The 12,925-nt window shown below is 53.9% G+C and overlaps 1 protein-coding gene and 1 long non-coding RNA gene across 2 annotated transcripts in view; one reads left to right on the top strand and one right to left on the bottom strand.

Annotated features, from left to right (window-relative positions):
- The window catches only part of NLRC3 (NLR family CARD domain containing 3), a 39,202-nt gene that overhangs the window by 4,530 nt on the left and 21,747 nt on the right, over positions 1–12,925 (bottom strand). The window contains exons 7-19 of the mRNA XM_025416712.3: positions 10,344–10,427; positions 9,804–9,887; positions 8,267–8,350; positions 6,887–6,970; positions 6,333–6,416; positions 5,590–5,673; positions 4,974–5,057; positions 4,408–4,491; positions 3,870–3,953; positions 1,731–1,814; positions 1,321–1,404; positions 563–646; positions 54–137 (exon numbers count right to left, since the gene is read on the bottom strand). Of these exons, the coding sequence (XP_025272497.1) occupies positions 54–137; positions 563–646; positions 1,321–1,404; positions 1,731–1,814; positions 3,870–3,953; positions 4,408–4,491; positions 4,974–5,057; positions 5,590–5,673; positions 6,333–6,416; positions 6,887–6,970; positions 8,267–8,350; positions 9,804–9,887; positions 10,344–10,427 (1,092 nt within the window). The remainder of the gene's footprint in view (positions 1–53; positions 138–562; positions 647–1,320; positions 1,405–1,730; positions 1,815–3,869; positions 3,954–4,407; positions 4,492–4,973; positions 5,058–5,589; positions 5,674–6,332; positions 6,417–6,886; positions 6,971–8,266; positions 8,351–9,803; positions 9,888–10,343; positions 10,428–12,925) is intronic.
- Positions 2,501–12,905, top strand: LOC112640455 (uncharacterized). Its single transcript, XR_003124037.3, has 3 exons — positions 2,501–2,774; positions 10,497–10,608; positions 12,208–12,905. It is a non-coding gene; the product is annotated as an uncharacterized LOC112640455 (long non-coding RNA).

Here is a 12,925-nt window from a genome sequence, read left to right as displayed (position 1 = left end):
TCCAAGGGAGCAAGAATGGCAGGAAAGGGCAGGTGCCGCCGAGCCCCACTCACTTGATGTGCTGGAGGCCATGGTTTCCAGACAGTGCAGTGGCGACACATATCGCCCCATCCATCCCCAAGGAATTTTCTTGAAGACTAGGCAGAGAAAAGATGGAGACACTACCATGAGCCACTCAGGACAGAAGAACACGCCCCAGAAAGCTGCACCACATTATCTTGGGGGGCAGTGGAAGAAATAGTTCTGGGGCTGATTTGTCCATCAGTGTCCTAGCAACAGCAAGGGGGCATTTACCCCTGAGGCCAGTGTCTACAAGTAGCCAGGTGGTCTCGTCTAAGTGCCATGGAAGACGTAAGACCAAAAATGCAGGCATTAAGTGACTTAGCTCTGATGTAAGCTAGATAGAATGAATGCATCCATCTGCAAGAGGGACTCTAGTAGAGCTCTCGCTATTCGGAAGGAAGCAGCTACAGAGGACCCCAAGAGCCGCTCATCTCGAGGGGGAGGTTCCAGCAGAGAAGTCTGCAGCTCAGGGCACAGGTGGGTCTCTACAGCCACTCACTTGAGTCTTCGGAGACTTGAGTTCACCTTCAGGGCATTTGCCAAGGCTTTGGCTCCAGCCACCCCGATGGCATTTCCTCGTAAGCTGTCAGGAGAGATAGGAACCCTAAGGCACAGTGACCGCTGTGGGATGAAAACTGTACCTCTTCAGATGAGCCGGGGCTACTGGGTAGAGGAAGCATGGACTCAGCCACCATGGAGGTGAGGTGGTTCCTCCCTCGCTCCAGGCACAGAACGGAGATCAGCTCTGGGGAGCAGGACACGCGTGGAGGGGTGAAGCTGGCCAACCTGGGTGGTTTGTGGGAGCCCTCACCCTCCTCTATCCACAAGGACGGAGAGCGGGGCTGAGACAAGAGGCAGCATTGAAGCCAGTGGTCCCCGTGTGCTCAGCATCAGGAGCAGAAATGACTGGCACGTGCCTGAGAGCCGCATCCAGGGTAACCCCCGCCCCCAGGGCCTTGGATCCTCTCATAGAGTGAGCTCCGCGGCCAGGGACCCCTACGCGGGAACCTCGGGATGTGCGCCGCCTGGCAAGGCAAGGAGAGCGGGTACCTAGGGGGAGGAGGCCCGACAGTAGGGGCTCGCAGGGAGGAGGTATGGTGTGGGAATGGGGAAGCTGCGGCCTGCTTGACCTGAAGGACGGTGTTTGAATGATCTGTGAGTTTCCACGTAAATTGACAGTTCTTCCATATCTTCATTCTGAATCAACAGCGTGGTTTCTTTGGGCAACAGACCAGAGCCAGAGACGGGGACACTTACTCAAGAATCTCCAAGGTTCCGTTCACGGCCAGGGCGTCCCCTAGCGCCTGGGCGCCCCGGGCCCCAATGGAGGCCGCCTGCAAGCTGTGGGAGAGGTGCAGTCAGCGCCGGCAGGCGGGGCCCCTGCAGCCTGCGCCCGCCCTGCGCCGCCTAGGACGGGAGCTGCCGCTGCGGGTCCAGGAGGGACACGGGGGCTCCTGGAGAGTTTGAGGGAGAACGCTCCTCGAGCCCCTACTTCCTGCTTTCCAGATGCTCGAGGTCCCACTTGCTAACACTCGGAAAACGAAACACACCTTCCTTGGCTGGAAAGCAGAACTGACAGGGGGGAGGGGGGGGGGCGGCGGGGGGGGGGGGGGCGTGAGAGCCGGGTGCAGGGCTGGCTCCTGGGCAGCGTGCGCGTTAGCACTTACTAGAGAGCAGTGAGGGTCGCGTTGGTCTTGAGCGCGCTGGCCACTGCAGACGCACCCTCGTCCCCGATGGCATTCTCCTGTAAACTGAACACAGAGCGTGGCCCTGGGCTCATGGGGCACGGGGTTGGCAGTCCAGTAGGACTTGCTGAGCTGGGCCCTTCTAGATTTAATTCAGACACAAACAGAGGGACAATGGAAAAGCGACTAAGGATGTGCTGGCCAGAGAAGTAAGTCAAAGCCCTCCACCGGGCCGTTCTTGCCAGTCAGTGTTTTACATCTTTTTTTTTTTTTTTCCCTCCCTTCCCTTCCACATGAGTAAAGTGCTAGGTCTGAGAGCAGTCAGTGGTTAAGAGTTTAGTTAGGGTAGGCACCGGTGTGTTCAGGGGAGCAGTTTGCGTTAAGAATTCTGACGGAGGGATCCCTAGGTGGCGCAGCGGTTTGGCGCCTGCCTTCGGCCTAGGGCGCGATCCTGGAGACCCGGGATCGAATCCCACATCGGGCTCCCAGTGCATGGAGCCTGCTTCTCCCTCTGCCTGTGTCTCTGCCCCTCTCTCTCTCTCTCTGTGACTATCATAAATAAATAAAAATTAAAAAAAAAAAAAAAAAAGAATTCTGACGGACATTTGAGTGTGTGTTGTGTCCACAGAGCTGTACAGGCCGAGGTCTGTCTCGGGTGAGGAGTTGTGATTGAATGAGCAGGCCCCAGAGGCCATGTGCCAACTGCTCACAGAAGCTGCCAGAAGAACTAGGTCTAAACTGAAACCTGAAGGACGAGAGATGGGGGAGGGGGCTTGGCACATCCGCATGACACCCAAAGAAACTTAGTCGAGTCGCCACCTCGTGGAATGAGGCTGAGGAGGTACACAGGAAGCAGATTGGGGCGTTCTTTGGAAGCCATGTTAAGGGTTGGCCTTCACTCTGCAGGCACTGGGCAGCATTTAAGCATTTCACCCAGGACGGGGACAGATTTACGTTTGGGAAAGCTCTTTGGCCAGCTTTGTGAGAAGATGGACTGGATGTAGAGGTGCCCCTGCAGTGACACAGGTGAGTGATGCTGCTGGCCTGCTGGTGGCTGTGGGGGCAAAGGGAAATGGTGGAACGTAGGGAGGACAGCCACAGGTGGGAAGCAAGAGCAGAGGTGGTGTTTCTAGCTCACACGACTGGCTGGTCCTGTTCACGAGGTGGGACCAGAGAAGCAGGCTCCTGGGCAGGTGGTTTGGGCAGTTTGAAGTTCCTTGAGGTCCCCTAGGGGAGATGCTGAGTGGGTATTGGTGACACAGGTCTGGAGCTCAGGAGAGACATCTGGGGGATAAACGTGGGGGCACCAGAGCTTTTTGAAGGCAAGGAGCCTGGGAGCGGAGAGCTTCTGGAAAAGAGGTCATTCAAGAGAAGATGGCCTAGGACAGAACCGTAGGGAGCACCAGGATGTCAAACACAAGAACCAGCCAGAGGTGAGACACCCTGGTCAGAAGCCAGTGAGGCTCAAAGGGTTAAACACAGAGTTAGCCCTCGACCCAGCGGTTCCACTAATGGTGTGTAGCCACGAGAAATGAAGGCTCACAAAGGCTCACAGCAGTGTCACGAGAGCCAGATAGTGGGAACAACCCAGTATCCATCAGTGGACAGTGTGGTCTATGCACACACTGGACTAGGATTCAGCCATAGAAAGGAATGAAGCTCTGATTCATGCCACCACCTGGGTGACCCTTAAAGACATGACACTAAATGAAAGATGTTGGTTGCAAAGGCTGCAGACAGTATGAGTCCATGTATGTAAGACGTCCAGCATGGGTGACTCCATAGAGACAGAGCACATGTGTGCTGGCCACAGCTGGGGTTGGGGGCAGTGGGGAGTGACTGCTAATGAGTCTGGGGTATCTTCCCGGGGTGATGGAAATGGTGTCAAATTGATCGTGGTGATGGTTGCACAGCTCAGTGGATGTAGTAGAAACCAGTCAGCTTTGTACTTTATACCGGAAGATTATTGTGGTGCCTGGATTATGCTTCAGTAAAGCTATTAAAGCAGAAAAATGCCTGCTGGCCTTAGGGCAGAGGAGGCCATGTGCCTGGTGGACACCAAGGTTTCAAGAGTCCTTGCTCCCCTGACCCTCCTGCAGCCCCTGCCAAGGCCCCACTTACTCGAGGCTGGTCAGGCTTCTGTTGAGCTGTAGTGCTTGTCCCAGGGCCTTGGCAGCACCAGCCTGGATGAAGTTCCACTGCAGGCTGGACAGAAACAGACACACTTGAGCCCAGGGCGGAGCCCTGCATGTTCTGGAGGTTCCAGAAAGAGGGGACTCTCCCAGGAGAATCTGTAGGCAGGGCAGGAGTCCTTGCGGGATGAGGTCCTCGCCACTGATAGGCTGAACTCCTGGAGCCCACCTCAGGTTTGGTTGAAGAGGGTGAATGAGCACTCTGCTTAAGGGTGGACACAGGAACAGGCTCCAATAGAAACCCCAGATGGCCCCTGCGTGAAGTTTGTGACACTTGGAGGTATGGCATGGGTGCCCACCTCCCTATAGGCCTCTATGCATCCGCCCCAGGAGGCAGAGTAGGACGTAGTGCGCAGCCTACTGGGGGGCCCCAAAGCCGGCCTCGTTCTCCTGGGGAGCTGGTACGATGGTCCTACAGCCCCACAGAGGGGACGGGACGGGATGGGCTGGGGCTGCCGCAGACTCACTGAAGTGACGTGAGGGCCTGGTTTTCTCTCATTGCCACCGCGATGGCCTGGGCGCCCTGGTCATGGAGGAGGTTGGCTGTCAGGCTGGGAGGAGGGGAACACGGTGAGTAAGCAGGACCTAGATGGCCACAGAGGCCCCATGCTTTCTCAGCCGGGAATCCAGGTCCCCTCCTCCCCGAGGACCGCCCAGCTCACGTTGGGGAAACCTGTGTGTGCCAAGCCCGTGCCTGAGGCTGTTGTACTGAACCCCGACAGCCGCACGGAGAGGGGACCTGGATTCAGCTTAGTGAGGTCCCAGGACAGATCACCCCCTGGGAGCCCACTCCTGGTCCCTGTACTGCACTGCCCCTGACCTGGGCCCTCCCACGTCGCCCTGGGGAGGTGGCTGGGGGAGGGGGCAGCAGGTAACTGAGCACGTGGGGGTGGTGGGGTCGCCACCAGCGGCCAGGCCTCCGGGCAGCCCTCCCCAAGCAGGCCCTTCCCAGCCTGTAGAGCCGCCCTCTGCCCTCCACTCCCCAGGGCGCCAGGTAGGCGAGGGAGGCACAGCCTGCACCCAACTCACGTACTCCAGGTTCTTTAGGGTGCTGTTGCTGCGGAGAGCTCGTGCCAGCTCCCGGGCTCCCTCCGGGCTGATAGAGTTTTCTCGAAGACTGAGGAGAGAGAAGACCCTGACCGGATGTGTGAGGGCTGGGCGCGGGGGGTAGAGGGGGGAGACAGGCCCCGGCACTCCGGCCTTTGGAGACAAAGGAACCTCAGGCAGGACCTGGGTCTCCTGAGCCATCAGGGCTGAGGTAGAAGAGCCTCCAGCAAGCCAGGCTCCCACCGCTAGCTCTCCAGGTGTCTCCCCTGTAGGTCCACCCACAGGGGACCCAGCAGGAGGAAGGGGCTCAGGTGACAGGCTCTCAGAGGTGAGGGGCCTGGGGCCAGGCTCAGCTGCCTCAGGGGCTGGTTTGCTGGAAGGGAGCAGCAGAACTGGCCAGCTGAGGCCCCAGGTGCCCCTGTGCCCCACCCCCCCGCCCTCCCTGAGAGAGCAGGAAGTGTGCAGGATGCCAGGCTCCAGAAAAGCCCAACCACAGATCACTACAGAACAGGCCCGCAGTGGGAGGTGTGGGCTTTCCTTCCAAGTCCCAAAGTCCCCCTTGGCCAAAGGGACACTGACTGGAGAGGGAAGCCAGGACTTACTTGAGGCTGGTGAGGGCCTGGTTGGCACAGAGGGCCCCCATCAGGGCTGCCACTCCCGTGTCACTGATGGAATTGCTCTGCAGGCTGCAAACAGGACAAGATGACGGGACGTACTTGGCATGGCCATCCCGACCCGCAGGGAGCTGCTGCTCCGGCGTCAGGTGCAGCAGAGCTGGGGGACTCGGGCCGTAGGTGTCATCTCACGCTGCCCTTCTCCTCATCCCTCTTTCCTGTCCCTGCCCCCGTGTTCCAGACGCCCTAGGTCCGCGCAGGTGGGTCTAGTACATCAGCCCCACAGCTTAGCCTCTGCCTTATGTGAGTGGCTCCAAATACCCGGGGTAGGAGTGTGTGTTCTGTCTGCAGCCCCAGAGAGTAGCACCGCTGCGTCTCCCCGGTGTGGGGGCAGCATCGCGGTCCCCCAACCCCCACCAAGGCCGCCACGGCCAACATCCTTTTCAGTCACCTGTGCCAGCTTTTCAAGGGCACTCGGTGTTTGTCACTCTGAAAACTCCACAGTCAACACCAACCTCCACTGTCTAGGGAAATGGAGCCAGTGGGGCGGGATGGGACGGTGGGGTGGGCGTGGGACAGGTCACAGTATGCCCCAGGCTGCTGCGGTTGGGTTCTGGCGAAGTAGTGGTCCTGACAACCCTCCTCTGGGACCCGCCCGCTTCTAGGTGGGGAAACCAGGGGAGTCACCCTCTGCCCACGGCCACTCCTGGAGGGCAGTCAGGCAGACTCACTCCAGATTCTCCAGGCCCTGGTTCACCCTCAGGGCCTTAGCCAGGGCCTCAGCACCTCCGTCACCGATGCTGTTACTGGAAAATCTGCAAGAGATGGGACCAGGGTGAGTCGGTTTTCAGGAGCAGCCTGGCAGGGTGGGGCCCAGGGACCAGGGTGCGGGGCCATGCTTGCTCTGTGGTGGTAAGGGTGCCCAGTGCACAGCTTGTTTCAGCTTGGGTCTGTGGCTCGCACGTAGCCTCTGCAAGTGACTCCTTATGGCCTGTATACATCAAGGTAGCAAAGTACTTGACTCCCTAGCAGGGGCAGGGCCAACTCTCTAGTGGGAGGTTTTGTGATACTTTATGTGAAGATGGCCAGGCAGTGCTGGGAAGGCAGTAAGTTTAAGTCTGAGGCCCAATCCTGGGAAGCTTGAGTCCAAAGTCAGCTATCTTGCACCCACACATCTGTCCATCTGTCCATCCATCCATTCATCCTCATGCTCACAAATATTTGTGAAGGGCTGGGCATTGTGCAGTCAGTGAGGATACATATTCGGCCCTTCTGCATTTCTCACATGAGCTCCTTCAGACTCCTGTTCTGTTTCAGGGTCTCCGCCATCAGCTGGGCTCCCACAGGCCCGACGGTATTCTTCTGTAGGCTGTGGGAGAGAAGGGTCTTTCAGCAAAGCCAGCCATAGCCATTCCCACTGCAGGGATGGTCCGGTTCGAGGGGAGTGCTCAGAGTGCTCGAATGCCCCCTCCATCTATCACAGCATCGGCAGAGAGGTCTCTAGGAAAGGTCTGTGGCTTGGTGCTGAAGTGATGCCATCATTCCATGGGGGGTGTCAGAGGCAAGGACAGCTGGGCCCTCCCTTGTCAGAAGCTGGAAAGCAGTGACCAGAGAACGCACAATATCCAGCAAGCTCTCGAGTGGCGACTCCTGCACGTGAGTCCCACCAACTCCTCACTCAGGCAACCCTCCCAACAACACCCAACCATCTACCTCTTGACCAGCCAGCGGCCTGCCTCCCAGCCCTGCAGTCCTCTGAAGGCCAATCCTCCATTTAGGCCCTCTTGCAACAGCTACTTCCCTTTATACCAAATCTGGAGGACGGAAATGTTCCCACAAGCCCCGGGCTCATCCTAGGAGGACAGACAAGGCCCGACCTGTGTTGTGTGAGGCGAAATAGGATGTAAACAGAAGGGAATTTTGTTAGGTTCCAAAGGGGACCTTTCCCTGACAGCGTTTCCCTTAGAGCATTTCTTTGAGAAAATTTGCAATGGTAAAGCTGTCCCTTTGAGGAGTAAGTCTTTTTAAAAGCTAAATAAACCTCTTGCCAGATTGACAGCCTGTAGGAGTCATGGAGCCATCTCTCTCAAATGTACATATCAAGAAAGACAGCACGACTCCACTTTGTAAATGCCTGCTTGTCATAAAGATAGGAGAAGTTTGGTTTTTCCTTTGGATAAAGGCAGTTAGTAAACAGATGACTACCCCAGCTACCAGGCAAATTTAGGAAAAGCTATGTGCAACAAATGGTGCTGTCCAGTCCTCTGGAGCACAGATATCAAGAACACACATATCACAGGTTGTGTCTGCTTGGCTGTAGAAAAGGGTGAGATTTCTTTGTCTTTGCCAACTCGTTGTTGGATTGCCAATGACGTGCACTGCTCTCTAGTTGATTGTTCAAATAATTAAACTGTTTCATTCTTTACTACATTTGTGGAGAGGATTTTCTGCATTGGCAGGAGGCTTTAGTTTTGGTTGTTTTCCAGCACCTGTTCTGTGGAAAAGTGGTGGACATCAAGATTTCCAGGGGCCAACCAGAGGGGTCAGAAAGCCTCAGGATATCTCCCCAGTCATCCTTCCTTGCAGAAATCAGACAGAGAGGCTCTTGGAGGAGGAGAGGAGAGGAGAAGAGAGGGTCTCTCTGCTGGTCAGCATGTCCACTTACTGCAGCACAGAGAGGGTCCGGTTGGTAGCCAACGCCTCAGCCATGGACCTGGCACCATTATCCCTGATCTCGTTGCTCTGGAGGCTGTGGAGGAGGCGAGAAGATGTGTGTCACCGATGGTGCACATGAGGGTGCCCTCTGGTTGTGGCCTTCACCCTTGCTGCAGTGTTAGCGAGGCCCAAGGGAAGAGGCAGGGGGTGGCAGAGCAGCTGACTGCTACCTGTCCTTACTGCCCACCACACAGGATCTGGGGACAGCCCGGTCTTCCCAGTGCTGCTCTGGCCTTAGGATTCCCTCTGGGTCTCTAAGCATTTGTCTCTTGACTGGAAACAAGGTGCCCATGATATCGGGATAACAACTAGTTTATCAGTGGTCGGAATTACAGCCAAAAGCCACAGCATCCATGTGTTGACAAGGATGTAGAAAAATTGGAACCCTCACCCACTGCTGGTGGGAATGTAAAGTGGGGCAGACTTTGTGGAAAGCAGTCCGGCAGTTCTCAAAAGGTCAGAGTTACCGTATGACACAGTAAATTCTACTGGTAGGCGTCTACTCAAAAGAATTAAGTATTCAAATGCTTGTATGTGAATGTGTGCAGAAGCATTATTCACAAGAGCCAAAAGGTGGAAACAACCCAAATGTCCCTCAACTGATGAAGGGATGAACTGTGGTCTGTCCAGTGGAGTATGACTCAGTCATAGATGGGGATGAAGCACCAGCTACCATGTGGATGAACCTTGAAAACACAATGTTCAGTGAGAGAAGCCAGATACAGAGGGTTGTGTTGTAGGATTCTGTGTGTGTGTGTGTGTGCGCACGTGAGTGTGTGCGAAATCTGCAGAGTCAGTAAACCTAGAGACAGAGAGCACCAACACTGCTGGCTGCCAGGGGCTGGGAGGAACAGGAGAATGGGGAGTCATTGCTAATGGATACAGGATCTGCTGTCAGGGTGATGGAAATATTTTGGAACCTGATAGAGGTGATGAATGAACAACTGTGAATGTGCTAAGTGCCATTGCAATGTATACTTTAAAATGGTGAATTTTACCCCAATAAAAATAAATAAATGAAAAAAACAAATGACAGTACACATTCAACTAAGGACGGATACAACCACAGGCCCCTAAGAGGAAGATAGCAAACCACAGCAAACCATAGGAATATTCTGGAAGATGGGCCCTTCAATGTCCTGGGAAACACCTCAGGGGAATATTCTGACACCATGGTCTTGGGGATTTCCCACTCAATGGAGGAAGAGGTTTTCCTTATGGATTATTTTACTTTTCCACTTCTGTACCACCCCACCTTCCTTCTTTTCCACCCCCTGATTAGGCTGTAAACACAAGAACAATGACTGTGGAAGAGCTGAAACCTGAAACTTGTGTAGGTTACAAGATCATGTGGTATCCACCCAGGTGGGAGCCAGTGTAGCATGCCTGCCATTTTGAATCATCTCCCATTCCATGGTTGGCACCTGGGAGGGGGTTTTCTGGGTCCTCTACTGGTTACGTCGGGACAGGGAGCAGATGGTACATACCTCAGAAAGGCCAGAGTGCGGTTAATCTTCAGAGCATCTGCCAGAGCCTTGGCCCCTTGAGGTCCAATGGAGTTGCTGCGGAGGCTGGTGGAAGGAAGAGAAATAACTGGTTTTTGTTTTGTTTTTAATCCAATTCCCAGAGACAGAAAAACAAAAACAGAAGTTACTTGACCCTTAAATCTATGTTCCTTGAAAATAACATATTGGGCTTTAGGATTTCACGTTTTGCAGAGAAATCCTAATTTAGGTGAACAAGTAAGGACTTTCCCAGTATGGCCCATTTGGTGGGGAGGAGAAAGCAGGATCTGATGGACTTGGCTTGGACCAGGTGTGGAGGGGGGAGAGAAGAATACTATCTTCAGGGCTGAAATTCTGATGCCTCCCTGAGCTGGTCCTAACAGCTGAGGAGCCAGGATTTTGCTCACTTGACTGTCTTTCCAACCCACCCAGGGCAGAGTGTGGTCTATGGGACTTCACGAGATGGCTCGCGAACTGTCCCTGACCCAAGGGTGGAAGGTTGGCCTTTGGTGTCCTACTTACTCCAGAGCAGTCAGACTTCTGTTGACCAGGAGGGATCTGGCCAGAGCTTTGGCACCTTTATTACTGATCTGGTTCTCAGCCAAGCTGCACAAGGAGGAGAGAGGAGTGGTTATTTTAGGTCCATAAGTCTCATGGCCTCTTCCTCAACACCAGGCTTGTGATCCAAACCTCTCAGTTTCACTAGCATCATGGAAGCCTGGATGCAGGTGGAGATGAGGTGGTCCCTGGAGTGAGAGTGACCAGCGCAGGAAAGCGTCTGAGCCAGGTAAGGTAAGGCCAGAGAAAGGGGACAGACCCTCACACTGGCAAAGAGTCCCAGGGCAGAGTTGGGCCAGAATCTGGCACAGCAGCTTCTACACAGACAGTGCAGCAGAGAGCATAGGCAGTTACAGAAGTTGCCCACATAGATCCCACGCAGCGGTGTGCTGCAAAAAATAAAATACAAAAACACTGATGTGTAGTATTGGCCAATTTCCATGGTATAAATACTCCCACCTCAGCCAATTTTTAAAAACATTTTATTTATTCATGAGACACACACACAGAGGCAGAGACACACACAGAGGGAGAAGAAGGTGCCCTGTGGGGAGCCCGATGTGGGACTCGACCCCAGGATCACAACCTGAGCTGAAGGCAGATGCTCAACCACTGAGCCACCCAGGTGCCCCTACCCAGGACTTTTTTTTTTTTTTTAAGATTCTATTTATTTATTCATGAGAAACACAGAGAGAGAGGGAGGCAGAGACACAAGTAGAAGGAGAAGCAGGCTCCATGCAGGGAGCCTGATGTGGGACTCGATCCTGGGTCTCCAGGATCATGCCCTGGGCCAAAGGCAGCGCTGAACCACTGAGCCAACCAGGCTGCCCTACCCAAGACTTTTGTAATGTTTTATGAGTAATACTTCACGAGCCATGTGTGTATCCTGAAGGGTGCCTTGGACATTTCAAATGGAGATGTGAAGGGCATGTGGCCATAGAAGAAATTTTTGACTTCTATTCCAAAAATTTCCTGAGCACTCTCCAGACTCCTTCATGCAAAACACTGGAAGTTGACTATTTTGCTGAAGACTTCCCATGAAGGAAAAAATAATGAAAAGTTGTCGTTACTGTGTTTTCTCCAAAGGGGTTGCATTCATATCTCTGGCTAACGAGACAGAGATAATGCTGCTCATAATGGCTGGCCCTTCCTTGTACAGTCCTTCCTCTGTGTCTGGCCTGTCCTCACACTTCCCTTGCGCTGACCTGCTGAAGCTTCTTGACAACCCAAAGAGGTAGTTAGTGTGCAGGAGAGGGTTATTAATCTTGCCCCAGTTCCTGAAAGTTGACCTCTGCTTACCTGGGAGCCTTAGGCGCCCCCCAGTAGCAGCTTGACCTCTGGAAGGGCTTCCCTAGGGGCAGTCAGGTATATCTCCATGCCCAACCTCCGATCACAATTGCACACAAGCCTGGGGAGCCTCCCTGGTGGGAGAGCTTCGTGTGTGCTGTCACACAGGGTCACTGGGAGAGGGAGGCACCGTCTATACGACTGCCCTGGGAAGACAACTGGGAGCTTGCCTGCTCTCCCGGGGACCACCCCATGCATCTTCTCTCTTTGCGGATTTCCATCTGATCCTTTTGATGTAATGAACCACAGCTGCAGTACAATGGCTTTTCTGAGTTCTGTGAGTCCTTCTAGAGAATCATTGAACCCGAGGAAGGGTCGTGGGAAACCCCTGGACCCACAGACCCTGTTTTAACCCCATTTTAACCCTCTTTCGGCACACAGGTAACTGTCCAGGGCCACACAGGGCCCACGGCTTTCACCGCTGTCCTCGATGACTTCTAGTTGTGCCTGACTCATTCCATGTTTGTTTTTGTTTTCTCAGGCAAAGATTATTTCAGAACCCGGAGGGAGGCTTACGTGAGGATGAAGAATTCCTCCCTAGATCCTATGCTCCAACTCATCTCCCTAGTTCTAGCCACCTCCAGGTCACATCAGTTCGGCTCCAAACTGGGTATTAGACTCAGAAACGTTATCACAGGAAGAAATTTCCTAAGCACAAAAATCTCTTCTGCCATCAGCATATAGACTTTCGTCTAATTATAACATTAAAGATGCAATGTTTAAATTGTATTTTTGTACTCATTTAAAAGTTTAGGGATCCCTGGGTGGCGCAGCGGTTTGGCGCCTGCCTTTGGCCCAGGGCGCGATCCTGGAGACCCAGGATCGAATCCCACATCAGGCTCCCGGTGCATGGAGCCTGCTTCTCCCTCTGCCTGTGTCTCTGCCTCTCTCTCTCTCTCTCTGTGACTATCATAAATAAATAAAAATTAAAAAAAAAATTTAAAAAAAAAAATAAAAGTTTAAATTCATTTTTTTAATTAAAAATGTTAACATTAAAGAAGCAATCCTGGGATCCCTGGGTGGTGCAGCGGTTTAGCGCCTGCCTTTGGCCCAGGGCGCGATCCTGGAGACCCGGGATCGAATCCCACATCGGGCTCCCGGTGCATGGAGCCTGCTTCTCCCTCTGCCTGTGTCTCTGCCTCTCTCTCTCTCTCACTGTGTGCCTATCATAAATAAATAAATAAATACTTTTTTAAAAA

This window comes from Canis lupus, chromosome 6, assembly GCF_003254725.2.
Source record: "Canis lupus dingo isolate Sandy chromosome 6, ASM325472v2, whole genome shotgun sequence".
Classification (NCBI taxonomy): Eukaryota; Metazoa; Chordata; class Mammalia; order Carnivora; family Canidae; genus Canis; species Canis lupus.
Note: the sequence above shows the minus strand (reverse complement) of the source record. Positions and strands in the feature narration are given on the sequence as shown.